This window comes from Melitaea cinxia, chromosome 23 (genome assembly GCF_905220565.1).
Source record: "Melitaea cinxia chromosome 23, ilMelCinx1.1, whole genome shotgun sequence".
Lineage (NCBI taxonomy): Eukaryota > Metazoa > Arthropoda > Insecta > Lepidoptera > Nymphalidae > Melitaea > Melitaea cinxia.
This window is the reverse complement of record NC_059416.1, coordinates 9215193-9231643: the sequence shown is the minus strand read 5'-3', so window position 1 is coordinate 9231643 and position 16451 is coordinate 9215193. Positions and strand designations below refer to the sequence as shown.

The following is a 16451-nucleotide window of genomic DNA, read 5'->3' as shown; positions in this document are numbered from 1 at the left end:
ACGTACCAATACCTCCATTAATTCAACTTTTATCCAATTGTGCCATTTTAACACGCACGACTAATTTCTCCAATGTCACGTAGAATAGAGACACGATAAGTGCCAATAGTATTTGTATGCGCACGTTGTCATCGTCATACATCATATAAATTCCGCGTCAAGTTTCATTGTCAATGAATCTGACCAATTGCCCAATCTTTTTATATTCCGTACTATACAATAGTTCAAGATCTACTGTTGTGTATTGTTATGTAGTTGAAAGGATATTCGCTCGTAAATAACGGAATATGAATATGAATGATGCGTTCAAAATTACTATTGTTACAATCGCATTAATCTCACTAATATTAGAAATGAGAAGGAGTTAAGTCATTCAAATTTTTTTTGCACTTCAACTCCCAAGATCCAAGTGTTTCGACTGCTTCAATTAGGTTCATTTGTTAATTATGTACAAATAATGGTAAAAGTAAAAACGCTCAATAATTTCTTGTCCCCTCTCTTCCCGTTGGTGTCGTAAGAGGTGACTAAGGGATAACACAGTTTCACTATCACCTTGGAACTTAAAAAGCCGACCGGTGGCGGGATAATCATCAAACTACTGGCTTTGAAATGCACAGGCCGAAGACGGGCAGCAGCGTCTTCGGTGCGACAAAGCCAGTACTGCGGTCACCAACCCGCCTGCCCAGCAAGGTAACTATGGGCAACACGCATGAGTTATTTTGGCGTAAACTTGTGGAGGCCTATGTCCAGCAGTGGACTGTATAGGCTGTAATAATAATAAATTTCTTTTCTAATTTGGCACTTGTACAGCTACACATTTTAATTATATTTTAGACCAATAGGAGATGGATCTGCAAACGGTCAAACCTGAAAAATCTGAAATCTGAATGTGTTTCAGAAAATGTTATATTTTCCGAAACGTGTAGATTTTACCGTTGTAGACTGTACGTCTAATCAGGAGATAGATTTGAAAGAACTTAAGTAGTGCTAGCACGGATTTGCAATCGTCAATTTTATCGTTTTTTAACTGACTTCCTTAAAAGGAGGAGGTTCTCAATTCGATTGTATTTTTTTTAATGTATGTTATTTCAGAACTTTTGACTGGCGAGACCGATTACGACAAACATTTTTTTAATCGAAAGGTGGTGCGCGTCATTTGGTCCCATTTAAATTAATTTAAAATGTAACAACTACTTTTTGAATTATGCGTTTTTACTTGAAAATTTTTTCGTCGACCTACGTTGTATTACCAACCCGCCTGCCCAGCGTGGTGACTATGGGCAAAACACATGAGTTCACGTTATTTTTGGCGTAAACTTGTGGAGGCCTATGTCCAGCAGTGGACTGTATAGGCTGTAATGATGTAATGATACGTTGTATTACTTGTCGATGTAATTGAAGTCGGTTTTTTTTTCGTTTGCGAGCAAATACAATTATGAATTATGTCTATGAAACAATGTGAACGTTCTTAATAGACTTCTAAACGCGATAGTTTAACTGGACATTAAGTTGATAGGTTGTAAAATTGATGTAACGCTTATGATAAACTTAGTAAAATTTATAGACTAGCTAATAAGTAGACTGTTATTGGAAAAAGAAAAGGTAGAGAAGTAGTAAAGTGTTTCCTCAGTTCTACTTAACATAGGAAAAACATTCGTGTTCTTTTGTCTTCACTATAATCCAAATAAATGCGTAGTTTATTACTCCAGGTTAAAACAGATTAGATTGTTAAGTCCAGTTAATTTATTTTATAGTCTGTATTTTATAGTCTAGTCGACTTTGATTTGAGTTATTTAAATATACCTATCTATTATTTCCAGGTAAACAATGGGTTCGCTGCCGCGAGTTTCTGTTGTGACGGGCAAACGGGTTCCATTGGCAGCGGCGCCGCTGACCAAGCACCTTGAGCACATAGGCACCGCTGACAAAACTGCACTTATATACTTCGGTTGGTGATTACTACTTTTTTCGCACATTCAAACATTCATTGTACTACGACGATGATAAGTTGGCGCAGAAGTCACAGTACTTGGAGCTACAAGACACGTATTCTTTCCCCGTGCATGGCAAACATTTGTATAGGTCATATAGGTGTCAGGGTGGTTAGGGCAGAAAGGCCGTGATCTCGCCATTTGTGTTTCTGTAATGTTTTTTCGGACCCCCGACACAAGAATAATCTACTCGGGCTATTAAGTGTGGGCTTTTTGTTATTTATTACTAGAATGTTAACAACTCTGTTATTGTGACATTAGTACTTGTACAAATAGTCATTTGCAGTTACGCCTTTATCATAAGGGCACATAGGGCCCTTGTCTAGGACTGTCGACCTTACGGGAGCCTCCAAATTTACTTTTACATCTGCCATAAGTGAATGCTAAAACTTACAGTTCGAGTAATAATTAAAACTTGATCAATTAAACAATGGCGTCTATTTAGTGAGCTCAGGTTAACGTCATTAATCAATCGTAATAATCGCTCACACTTTTGTTACAAGTTTCGTTTGTTCGGGTGTTCCTCGATAGGCTTGAAGTAACGTGTAAATTTATTTTTCTGACTGATATAATATGAGATTTGGGACAGTTAAATTACGTAAATGCTTATAATTTAATACTTGTCGTTTTCTATCAGGGCCCCATATGACACCTAACGCTAACACCGATTCAGAATGTAAATTTTGCAAAGAAGAATCAGAAAGAAACTGTGCAGTTATTCTTTAAAAAATTGTCAGTTAATCTTGTAATATAATTTTGATCCAGACGAGACATGCAACGTACGCGTCAGCTATGCGGAGCTGGAGGGACGTACGAACGCGATGGCGCGAGCTATCGCCGCGCACGCGCGTCCCACAGGACCAAACCGGGATCAAGACTATGTAATCGCAGTATGCATGCAGCCTACACACAAGTGAGAAAACATTTTGTTTTAATTAACTTAATTGGACTGTAGCTAATATTATAATTAATAGTAAGTTTTAATATGAATTTTCTAATATATTTGAAGTAATAGTCGAGATACTCTTAAGAATAGAACATCTATTACTAGCGTTAAGAAAATATAATGACACATGCTATGCTAAGTGACCATGATGTGACAATATTTTCTCAACGAGGATAGACTATAGATCAAAAGGATAGACCAAACACCGAATGGTGAAACAACCAAACTTAGCACTTTTCGCATTCGCATTCGCATTTAGCCTGTAACAATCCCACTTTTGGGTATAGACCTCTTTCTCTATGAAGCTTATTTTTAGGATTAGAGCGGATATGTTCCTTAGTAATGGTCGCTTTTAGGTATTTATGATAGCAACCGGGACTGAAGGCTAAACGTACTTTCCGAGGCACGGTGGGGAGATCCACAAGGCCAGACATCTAAACTGGAATGAAATTGTTGTAAGTACAAATACAAATATCCACCCCGCGCGGGAATCGAACCCGCGAACCGTTAATGTTTTAGACGACTACTTGCACCACTACACCAAGGCGGTCGTTGAAAACGCTCAAATTTCAAGTAATAAATTTTATTTTTAATAACAGACGACATTGAAAGATATTTTTAATAATAGTATTGTAAATGTCTACGTGACATTGGTTAAATAATCTGTGCTCGTTTCGCACTATTGAAAGCATTAAATAAAGAGAATGAACAGTATTGTTATGATTTCAAGTTTATATAAATAATTATATGAGAGATTATTAAATTAAAGAGCAATTCGTCAACTCAAAAGTCTGCATAAAATTGCTGCTGTATATGGCAACATAGCTCTCGAAAGAATATATCAATTTTGATTCGGTTTTTATACGTGAATACAGGTTTCATTGCGGTAGTTCTTATTAGCTAAAAATTAATCCAACAGTTTGAAGCATAACAGATAATATTATTTGAAACAACTTTTTCGGATTTTATAGGACCTCCTGTGACCATAGTTGGTGTAAAGTATCCAAAACGTCAGGCATTTAAAAAACTTAATAAACCGCGATAAAATTCGAAAAAGTTGATTAATTATAAATAGTGAAACTTGCGTAAGCATTAGAAAACAATAAATAACATATTTTCCAAAATGATGGAAACCATTTTAGGCATAAAATCAATAACTCGCGTAGTTGTTTTAAATTTAATTTCATAGTTATTATTATTATTTATTTATTGACAAGATGAGGTTTAAAAAAATATTAAAAAAATTATATATTTGCAAAAAAAGTCGGTATTAATTTTTTTTAGACAACTAGGTCGGCAACAAGCATACGGTCCGGTCAAACCGATGGTAAGCGATTACCGTAGCCTATAGACGCCTGCAACTCCAGAAGCATCGCAAGTGCTTTGTCGAACCTACCCCCGACGAAAATTTTGAGCAGTATATATCTCGCTGTGCCTCAGTTTAGCGAGTCATATAGTAAATGATAGAAATATATATTTAATATCCGCCCAAGTTCAAATTCTGTAAACTTTTACTTAGTTTTAGCTTAAGTTAATTAATTTTAAGTACTTTGAAGTGTCGTATTACAAAAATAAAACACAAATTACTTATGACTAAAAAATTTAACCGTCTCTATATTAAGATTTATTGAAAATAACCTACATATGATAGGAACTTATACAAGTAAAACCTCATGACACGAGTATAATGTCATAAATGTATATAAATAGATATATATTATAGGAAAATATACATGCAAATATATATTTTTCCAGTACCATAATAGCCCTTCTGGCAACATGGAAAGCAGGCGCATCCTACGTACCCATGGAGCCGAGCTTCCCTCAAGGAAGGATTACACACATACTGAAGGACGCTCAACCCTCTCTTATCATTTATGACGACACTGGTAAGTCATTCATTCATAATATTTTACTGGCAATAATTATGTTTAGAGGATATCAATCATCTAGATCTTGAAAATAAGCTAGAATATAATATCTTTTATATTTTAGCAAACCCAGCCATGTTCGCGGGCAGTGGAGTACCAGCTGTATCTTTCGAGGAGTTGTCGCTAGAAGCCAGCGCGTTACCGGCTGACAGACCCAACGAAGATGAAACACTGGTACAGACAGATGCAGACACTATTGCTATAGTTCTGTACACTTCTGGAAGTACTGGAATACCCAAAGGTAGGATTATATCAAGTCGTTTTATTGTGTTACTTCAACTAAAAGTTGTAGATTTGTTATTATTTCTATGAGAGAAAAACTGCTTAATAGTAACTATAATAAACGTTCAATATATGTAATTTTATGAAAAATACTAAATGCTACTATAAAATATAAAAATAGTAATTTCTACATCAATCAGAAAGGTAGAGGAAAAAAAATGAGAATTAAAAAATAAACATAAAAGCAAAATATTAATTAAAATCTTTATTGTTAAAATAATTGTAAAATCCGTTATATAAAGGAAAATAAAAATAGCAAAGATTTGTTATTAAAAAATTCGTTTTCAATTAAATCTCGCCATCAATAGATTTCCCAGCGGAGAAGTAATTAGCATCAAACAATTACTAATTGTTTGTTTTATTATTCAAGCTACAATTATTGCACAGATTATAATTTTATGCATACAAAAGAGATGTAGGTAGGTAGCAATCTGTGTAATAGAAAACGAGTTACTGCGGAATTTCTTACCGATTCTTTTCTGAAGAATCTACTTTCTAACCCGGTGTTAGCTACACTTTTAACTATAATTAATTAATTAAAACAAATTGAAACGATTCAAAGAGCTTTTAAAGCTTACTTGAATGAAATAATTTTTGATTTTGATTTTGCTAAACGCAATACTCAATAGCCGTCTCAGCTCGCGGCTGGTTCGATTCCGCAACTTTCTGAAGATACATTCTTGAAAAAGTAATATTACAATTCTAAAAATTGTAATAAATTTGTAATCTCTCACGTAAATATTTATTTATTTACATTATAATAGATTCATTTGTTTTATAATTAAGTGTTATAAGATATTTTTTATAGAACTAGATCGGCAAACAAGCGTACGGCTTACCTGATGGTAAGCGATTACTTTAGCTAATAAGACGCCTGCAACATCAGAAGCATCGCAAGCTCGTTGCCGACCCTATCCCCAATCCCCCTAGGAGCTCTGGTCACCTTACTCACCACAGGAACACAACACTGCTTGAAAGCAGTATTATTAAGCTGTAATACTTTGTAAGGTCTCGACCTTACAAAGGATCACTGCCTCAGAGTACCTCGGTACTTCCCCAGTCGGAATGCTCCAGATTTCCTGGTGTACCCTATCTCAGTGAAATATATATCATCATACATATATCATAATTATATAATGTATTAAAATGATTGTTAATATACAGTATATTAACAGTCCAGTATCTTTTTTTCAAGTGATAAAAAATAATGCAAGACCACAAAAACAAACATACAAAAAAAAAACATTAACTTAATAATATTAAGTATAGATCAATTATTAATTAAATTAAAATAAACTTCACACAAAGATGCATTAAGTTGTATTATGCGTTTATGAGGTCACGGATAAATTTCATTGTCTAATACAATTATTTTAACCAAGGTTCACCCGTGTCCATTAGTCGTTTTATATTCAATGAATTGCCTTTTTTATTATTAAACCATTAAATTCAATTTATTGAATTGGACCTCGATTTTATTTACATTAAATTGCTTATAACGTTTATGCTCGTGACTATTTGTTTAAAATTAATAATGAACAATATTGATGTGTTATTTAAAAATAAAATCAATTAGTTTTACCCATATCAGCATCTTTTACCCATTTAGTAGATAGATACCTATACCCACAAATAGTGTTACCTCAATTATAGTCACTTACTTATAATAAGAAATATAAGTTTTACTACCCTACTAATAAAAACATAGCTTTTCATAATTATAGTAACTCTCGTTTTAGCATTTTATTATTTAATTTATATTTAAACTAAAATTTTGCGGAGCATAAAAGGTAATAAATAGACATTTCGTAAAATTCTTTTATTTATAGTAAACATCATTCAGGGTTTTAAGCGCGTTGACTTCCTTTTTTTCACAACTTCTAATTGTAGCATGATTTTAACAGCCTGTGATGCTTTATATCTGAGTTATTTTATACCCTATGATGCTTTTACAGCCTTTGATATTTTCTCCATTATAGTGTTTATACGCCGTGTAACTTGTAAATACTGTGTATACTTGTGACTAATACTAAAATAATTTTTAGTTTAGTAAGTTGAGAATTAATCCACCTTCATTGAATAAATCTTGAGAATCTTACGAGTAAGGTTTAAAATAGTACAAAATTAAAATAAATCCCACACTTACCACCGCTTTATAAATAGCGAGCCTTACTTCAAATTTATGAGTTAGTATATGTATATTTAATTGAAGAGTAATTTAAATTTATAACTCAGTTACATAACATGAATATATTTGCATGCATATGCAATATATTTAACGAAGAATATACATAATATGAATAAACGAAGTTATATTTTATTGTAATTTTTATCATATTTGAATCATACCTATTAACATGACCTGAAACTTGGTGGGATATATATTTACTTAATTTATTATTACCAAAATTAAAAAAAAAAAATTCTGTCAAAAACTTAATTTATCCCAATATAAAAATAGTGATTTTTATATGTATATTTTAGGAGGGTAATCTAATTAGCTAACAATTTATTTTTATTTTTGCCAAAAAAAGGTAGCTATACTGATGACTACAGGTGCAGAATATCTATAATATAAAAATGAGTCGCTGAATGTGTTGCTAAGCGCAAAACTCGAGAACGGCTGGACCGATTTCGCTAATTCTTTTTTTAAAATATTCCTTGAAGTACGAGGATGGTTCTTACGGAGAGAAAAATTCTAAAAAAAATTTAAATTTCCTGAGAAGTCTAAAAACAACACTTTTCTATACTCCCATACAAAAGATTTGTGATAATACTTAAAAGTCAATTTGAACTTTAATACCATACGATAAAGTTTGTGTTAGGCGATACGAAGTTCGCCGGGTCAGCTAGTTAATTATAAATTTAAACAGATACATTACAATTAAAGAGTTATTTAATTATACTACTAGACGAAGTTGTATTAACTTTTCAACCTTCTTTTCAGGAGTGAGACTTCCCTACTCGGCGATCTGCAATCGACTCTGGTGGCAGTTCAGGAACTTTCCATACACGGACACAGAGACAGTATGCGTATGGAAAACTGCTTTGACGTTTGTCGATTCTGTATGCGAGATTTGGGGGCCACTGTTGCACGGGCGCTCTTTGTTGATTCTGTCTCGAGAGACAACAAGAGATCCCCAGAAATTAGTGCGAGTTTTTGCAGACTACCAGGTAAAGAACTGAATTCATATAATTTGTAGAAAGATTTAAATTCAAAGTTTTTTACACTACAAAAAGGTAAACAAGGGCACGGTTCATCTTATGGTAAGCGGATACCGTAACTTTTGGAGGCCTATTACTCTTGGAGCATTTTAAGTGCGTTGACCTGATAGTTCCAGTGACCTGGCTACCTTACACACCACAGGAACACAATACTACTTCAGAATAGTATTATTTAGCTTTGATTTTGATGATGACCCAGTTAGATTGTTCAACATTTTGAGCAAGATATTTCCTGCCCTACCACAATACTGGTTTGTTTCATATTTTTATATTTTTCTGCAAATTTCAGGTTCAACGGTTAGTCCTTGTCCCGACCCTTCTCCGTTCTATCCTAATGTATTTGTCCCTGACTCCATCTGAGAGACCATTACAGCACCTCAAATTATGGGTCTGTTCTGGAGAAACTCTGAGCAAAGAACTTGCTTTCGAATTTTTCCGATACTTTGGCGATCACAGCGGCTACAAACTAGCTAACTTCTATGGAAGTACTGAGGTTATGGGAGATGTAACGTATTATGTGTTGGAGAAGGCTGGACAGTTAGATATGTTTCAGACTATACCAATAGGTTTGTAATCTTTATTGAAAATTATAAAATACTGATTCTTTCCAATTTGTTTTCAAGTGTAACTAGTATTAAATAACTATTTTAATTTTATTTTTTATTTATCAACAAAGTCGAAATATATATTAGTCTAGCATAATAAAAATAGAAGTACTTAGCAAACATTTCGTAACATAATAAAAATTTTAATTTTTAAGAATAATACTCATCCCAAGAAGATGTGGTCAAAGTTATTATTTTATGGGAATAGTCATCAAAATTCAAATATTTAAAATCATGTTAGAAGTGCATAACTGAAAGTAATTAAACTATTCAGAGTGTGAAACTAATTTATATTTAATAATTTCCCGAAAGGTGCACCACTTGATAATTGCGCAGTGTACCTCCTGGATGAGGAAATGAATCCATCAAGAGAATCAGAACCAGGAGAAGTTTGGGTATCTGGTAGGAACCTTGCTAAAGGCTACGTGGGTGGACAGGGAGCTGACAAGTTCTGTGACAATCCATACGCTGCACATCCTGGTATGTTTTGCAATAATTAAATCATCATACCAAATGTCCAATATCATTGAGGTCAAGACCACACTTGAATACGGAACCGATTCTATAATTATTAAAGACTCTTATACTCCTATTTAGACTTCGGCCGTCTGTACCGCACCGGAGACTTTGGAATACTTCACAAAGGAGTAATCCTGTACGCGGGTAGAACTGACTCACAAGTGAAAATCAGAGGACACCGAGTGGACTTGCAAGAAGTAGAGCGTGCTGTTAGCGCCGTACAGGGTGTGGATAAAGGTAAATTTCTTTTAAAATTAAATGATAATTAAGTTTTGTTTAAGGTTCAGGTAAATTTCGTTTAAAGTGAATATTTATCCATGTGTATCGTTTATATGTTGGATCGTTTGTATGTGGGTGAATATTACTTTTTAACAATGCCTTCTCTCTTCCATAGTATATAAAAGTTCGAAATTTCGTTGACAATACATTGGGAATTATTTTAGTAATTTAAAAAAGGAAAAAGTTCTTTTATTTGTAACAACTTTTTAATATCGGATTGTACCTTAGAAAAACAATTTTGGAATAATTAATATAGCTAGCTACGATTTTAAAAGTGAAACGTGAAATAAAATGTAGGTGTAATATTATAATTATCTAGGTCTAAAAACTGTTGTATATTTATATTTTTACGCTATTATGTTGAATAGCTGTAGTACTCTGCTATGGATTGGCATCTGGCAACCCTGAAATTTTGGCGTTCGTGACTATAAAATCGGATGCAAGACTTTCTGGACACCACATCGAAGTAGCTTTGAAAAATTCACTGACAAACTACATGATACCACAGGTAAGTTTCGTGAGGTAACTTCTGGTAATGTCAATTAAAGGAAAATAAATACTGTATATATTTAATAATTATTAGTCGTTTGGATTGCTTACATGAGATTATGATGGCCTAGCAATAAAAATAAAGTCGCGTCTTTAATATTGGGCTAATATCACTTAGATTTACTTTTTTGTGTATTTTTTATGTAAACACCATAGCACAACATGTTGTAAAGTTTCTTTTTTACACTAATAGAAATGTTTGCTCTACACTAGGATATTTATAACTTTTCACAATATAAAGTAAATGCAGAGTCATTACCTGTTTAATTACAATATTTCAGGTCATTGTAATTGACAAGTTCCCCCTACTTGTTAACGGTAAAGTCGACCGACAGGGACTACTCAAGATGTATGAAAATACAAATAATAACGGTGTGTAAGCCTCCTTTGTTTCTAAATAAATAAATTAATAAATTAAATTAGTACAATTAATATTTATAAATAAATTAGTACAACTAACTCTATATGTAGACAAATCATAATTGGAAGGCGACGGTGCCAGTAAACTTCGTAGTGTGATTATTTGATGTTGACAACGCTTTGGCGCACCGGTCATAGCACTGGCTGTTGCACTTGCGGTCGCGGGTTCGATTTCCGCTAGTGACAAACATTTGTATCGGCCATATACGTTTATCTTGGGTGAGGCGATTGTGTGTGTGTGTGCGAGTGTTTCTGAACCCCCGAGACAGTATTAAATAGTATTCTATAGGGATCCGTTTAGTCTGATGCGTATATTATTATTTTAATACAAAAATTACTAATAACTTGTTCTAATTTAATTAATAAATAAAGATCTACCTCAGTAGTAATTTATGTTAAATGTTGTTAATTTATGTATAGTTTGTAAACATTATTTAAAGTGTTAAGATAAAGTCAATTACAATTAAAAAGAAATATTACTTAAATTATTCATTATTAAATATTAATTATAAACCGTTTACTTTCTGTTTAATAATTTATTTATAAAAATAGAATAAAATGAAAGATTAAAAGTATGATTTTTTTTTAACTTTTTAACTGATCTCCATAAAAGCAGGAGGTTATCAATTCGGCTGTATTTTTTATGTTACGTTATAGATTTTTACTCGGTGGACTGGTTTCGATGATTCTTTTTTTAAGCGAAAGCTGGTGCTTGTTACTTACTTCAGCCTAATACAGTCCACTGCTGGACATAGGCCTCCACAAGTTCGCACCAACAATGGCGCGAACTCGTGTGTGTTGCCCATAGTTACCACGCTGGGCAGGCGGGTTGGTGACCGCAGGACTGGCTTTGTCGCACCGAAGACTCTAATAATGCGTATTTACTTGACTATTTTTTCGTCTAGCTACATTGTATTGCTGCTCGATGTAGTTATTGTCGGTTTTTTTTTTTTCTTTTGCAAGCAAACACAATTATCTTAACACGAATAGGCTATGGTTTAATTGTTCAATTGCTACTGTTCATATACTTATTGTTAGTGAAATATTTAGGAATTACTTTAAAAAAAGTTTGTGTGTATTTATGTACGCACGTAAGAAGTTATACTTCATTGGCTAGATAACTTCGCTTTGCTAACTTCTTCTTCGTTAACTAGCTAACTTCAGGGTGTCGGTTTTTTGAGCCGGTGTGCGCGCGCATCGTAAACATTTACTCTCATCATTTTTCCCTAACGTCCCAACAAAAATTCAAAACTAATATTTTTATATAGCTTTCAATACGTACTAAAAACTATAAAGATAAAGTTGTTGTATAAAACTATTTATTATATTTACAGACGATGCCGATATTCCTCTAGAAATAGACTATACTGGAGTCAACCCTTGCGACTTAGAGGTAGCGAGGGTGCTGTTCGAAACCGTTGGCGAGGTCCTAGGCAGAGCCGCCAGAGGAGCCCTATCTGTCAGAGCAGGGTTCTACGAATTGGGAGGAAATTCCCTTAACTCTATTTACACAATAACCAGACTGAGGGACAAGGGGTATTATATCGGTAAATATAATTATTTTTTAGTTTCCGAATAATGCAACAGACTAGCCCGTTAGAGTTGTTGGCAGTTATCCTGATTTCTGTTCCAAGGATTGTGGATTCGATTGCCATAGCGAGTCTCGATAATTATATGTACTATGTGTATGTATGTTTAAAGATATATTTATATAACAGATGGCTGTTACCAAACACACATTGATTTTAAGTTAGGAATAGACGACCGCGTATGTGAAGCTGTTTATTTGTAAATAGCTGCCCGGACAGACATTCGTTCTGTCAATAGTTAATAGTAAAATAAATGTAATGTTTTCTGAGTGATGACTTTTTTTTAATTTTTTTGTTATAAAAACCTCCCGTGGGCCTTAAGGAACATACAAAAAAATAAATTAGCCAAATTGGTCGAGCCATTCTCGAGTTATGCGCTTAGCAACATTCATTTTTATTTATATAGAAGATAACTAAATACTTGCCTGTCAAATTACTAATATTTACTCATATTACAGCTCAAAAAAAGTCGTTATGACAAGATCAAATTGAAAATAAGTTCTTCAAATAATATTTCATGATGTATTTCTTACACTCTTACAGATATAAGCGACTTCCTACAATCGAGCAACCTGGGTGAGGTCCTCTCACACTTGACGACCAACCCGGACGATTCGAGAGAAGGAGACGAGAACAAATTCACGATCCGGCCGATGAGAAACGACCACAAGGAGCACGTTATAGAGTGAGTTAAGATAGGACTTTTTTTTAGCTTTTGAGGTCGTAAACAAGCTTGCGCCCTTCCTGATGGTAAATGATTAGGGGCCCAGGAGGTCTCTTTCTCACTCTTACTCATCACAGGAACACACAAACAAAGCTAATTTTCAAAAGGTGCAGGTTCGATTTATACTCCTTCAGTAAGATTTGGAATAGTTTGGTAAAACAAGTAGCTATATGTTGTATGTAACAATATGTTTTATATTTAGAATGATAGTGTCATCGTTCTACGAGAAGGCAGAGTTGGAACAGTTCGTGAAGCATGAAATCTCCCGCGACGACTATGCACAATGCATCGACGCTTGCTGGGGACCGTTGCTGGCTGCTGGCCTTAGTATTGTATTGGAGGATCGTGAGTACTCTAACATATGTATATAAAAGCTTAGTTCAGACTAAGTAATTAAGAAATACCTAATGTTTTATCGCATTAAGCACGGCCATTTTAATTATATTCTTAATATCCGTATCCTCCGAACTGCTCTGTAAAATTGTTTATCTGTATGGACGGGAACTAATGATTGTATACCTATATATCTATATCATTATAACTTCAATTTTTTATGATGCTCTGTTTTGATTGACGGGTATATATTTCACAAGACTTCTACTAATTGATCTGTTTATATTCTGTATAAGTTAATGATTTTCTTATAAAACTATAAGAGTATATGAGATAATAATCAGTGCAACAAATATATAGTTTAAAGTTAAAGAGAACAGTTTTATAGTGCGCAAATTGTGATACTCAAATATTATTGACTAACGTTCCTATCCTATCATAATCTATACTTATATATACAGAGCTGGTTTTTTTTATTCGGTTATACTGCGAAAACTACTAAACCAATCGGAATAATACTTATACCACAAGATGCAGCGAGATTCGGAAAAGGTTTTAGTATACCTATGATATGTTGGTGATTAGGTAATCATTTAAAAAATATGGAGGGACAGAGGTCGCTAGTCCACCATATTCCTAAAATATAAATGGAATATTTGAGATTTCAATGCAATATTTCCTCAGCGTCGGGTGAACCGAAGGCGGTGGCGCTGAACTTCGACGCACGCGATGAGCCCGACATCGAGCTCGGCGGTGGCCTGGCGCGGATTATGGGATTCCTCGAATACGTTGAAGGTTCCGTACGGGACACCATGCTGCCTCAGGGGAAGGGTGAGTCTCCCCATAAACTTTAATGTATTGTTCTTCCTCTATCTATTTTGATGGGTTTGTTATTGTTCTCTCAAGAATACAAACTCTCAAGATAACACAGATGATTTCGCTAATATCACTTAGATTTGAGACAAAGAATAATGTATTGTATACTGAATTTATGTTTAATTTCTGGTTTTGGGGATAGAAAGCCTTTTAATTGAAGAAGGAACTCTATTAGACAGATTAATTGCCATAACGTAAATAAAGTAAAAATGCATTGAAATCACTTATTAAATGCGTGTCCATCATTTCTTTTATAAAACTAAAATTATAATTTTCTTATTTATTTGCTTTGTAATTTCTTTTTATTGTTATAAACTTATACGTACTTGTACTTACAAAGACTAATTATAAGCGTCTTTGTTGCAGGAAAAATTAAAATCATCTCAAAGTATAACAATTCCAATAATATAATAATCGTTTTTCAATTTCAGGAACGATCCTACACTCATTCATGATGGCGACAGACTCTCATCTGTCACCACAAGACAACGTATCCGCTATCCGTTTACTTGAGTTAGGAACAGAGAGAGTCGCGCGCGAGAGACGTTTTCGAGGAGTCTTCACCACTAACACCAGTCCTTTGACTCAGGTGAGTTTGATGATTTACTTTAGCTAGTGTTCGCCCAATTGTCGCAATTCGACCATAATTAATCTATAATATAAAAATGAGTCGCTGAATGTGTTGCTAAGCGCAAAACTCGAGAACGGTTGGACCGATTTCGCTAATTCTTTTTTTAAAATATTCCTTGAAGTACGAGAATAGTTCTTAGGAGAGAAAAATTCTAAAAAAAAATTAAATTTCCTGAAAAAGTCTAAAAACAACACTTTTCTATACTCCCATACAAAAGATTTGTGATAATACTTAAAAGTCAATTTGAACTTTAATACCATACGATAAAGTTTGTGTTAGGCGATACGAAGTTCGCCGGGTCAGCTAGTTTAAAATAAAAGTTTAAACATTATTAAGGTTCTTTTTTTGAATACTATACTTCTATAATAATAAAAAAAGAGGATATATGTGTGTGTGTGTCATACACGGTAGAGTAATGTTTTTTTATTATTGATTTAATGTACCTATTTTTAGGCATAATAAAAAAATAGCATTCTGCACTCCCTCTCTATATAAACTATAAGTTTGTACAAAATAAGTTCTTAGTTTTGTATAAATAAAACATCTAAAAGGCACCAAATATGGTATAAGAAATAGTATAAAGTGTATGACATACACTAAAGATAGGTATTTTATATTTTATGTTAAATCATCATTGTAGTTTAATTATTTTTTCAGCAATTGGGCACCGATGTCCTCGGTTTCCAAACGCTTCTGGATTATCAAATAAACGAGTACGTTGAGCCAAATGGCGACCGGCCCTTCGGTAAAGCTCCCGACGACATGCGTGCTATTGTTTGCTGGAAACCAATTAATTAAATAATACGTATTTATTGTAAAAATCCCAACGTGTTAAATCTACAGACATTGTTATAACATTCTAGGTTTTTTTTTAAATAGTTGTTTTCTAAATATAACTTCATTTTTTTGATTAAATAGAAGTTGTATACACTATATAGTAGAATAGTTAAACCTATAAAGGTCATAGGCCTTTATATTGTTAAACGATTTTTTTCGGTTGTTGTACCTGTTAATAGTATTAGCTAGAGGATTCGGTTACAATGCATATTTTATCGACAAATTTTAAATTTATTAAATTTTTAAATGATTGCCGCACCAAAAAAACTCCTTGTAGGAATAATAATAAATATCTATGACAATTCCAGTACGAAGCCAGGTGAAATAATCTTCCTATTACAAACTTTAAGATTGTGATAAATTTTTATTTGTTTACACAGTACAAAGTAGTGTGTTACGTTTTAATTTAAGTTATAGTTTTATCCTTTAATTTTTATTTATAAAATATTACATTCCGTTAAAATTTTGGTCAGTATGATTGAAATTATATTATTTAATATAAAAATATATTTATAAATTATATATCATTAATATGTATGTAAAAGGGTCTGATCTAAACAATCTAACTAAATCTGTATCTGGTTAATACCAACTGGTATTACTTTGAACATAAGTAACTGCTAACGCCATCTATGAGTAGTAAGTTAAAAAAATATTAAGTGTTCAAACTTTCGGAGGAAGTGCCTGGGTAGATAGGCGTAGGCCTGCAAGCCT

General features: G+C 33.4%; 1 protein-coding gene across 1 annotated transcript; it reads left to right on the top strand.

The window, feature by feature from the left end:
• The first annotated feature begins 1827 nt into the window (after positions 1-1827).
• On the top strand, positions 1828-15998 carry LOC123665158 (mycosubtilin synthase subunit C). The gene is made up of 16 exons (XM_045599502.1): positions 1828-1948; positions 2757-2904; positions 4693-4826; positions 4933-5109; positions 8098-8324; positions 8665-8941; positions 9293-9460; positions 9578-9736; positions 10147-10286; positions 10609-10699; positions 12082-12294; positions 12880-13021; positions 13263-13405; positions 14078-14224; positions 14701-14858; positions 15558-15998. The coding sequence occupies exons 1-16, from the start codon at positions 1828-1830 to the stop codon at positions 15696-15698; spliced, it is 2586 nt and encodes an 861-aa protein (XP_045455458.1). The 3' UTR covers positions 15699-15998.
• The last annotated feature ends 453 nt before the right edge of the window (positions 15999-16451 follow it).

Excerpts from the sequence above, each read along its gene's own strand:
- LOC123665158 (XM_045599502.1), top strand. The coding sequence starts at position 1,828 with ATGGGTTCGCTGCCGCGAGTTTCTGTTGTGACGGGCAAACGGGTTCCA. Across the intron at positions 1,949-2,756 it reads AACTGCACTTATATACTTCG|ACGAGACATGCAACGTACGC; the intron begins GTTGGTGATTAC and ends ATTTTGATCCAG. Across the intron at positions 13,022-13,262 it reads CACAAGGAGCACGTTATAGA|AATGATAGTGTCATCGTTCT; the intron begins GTGAGTTAAGAT and ends TTTTATATTTAG.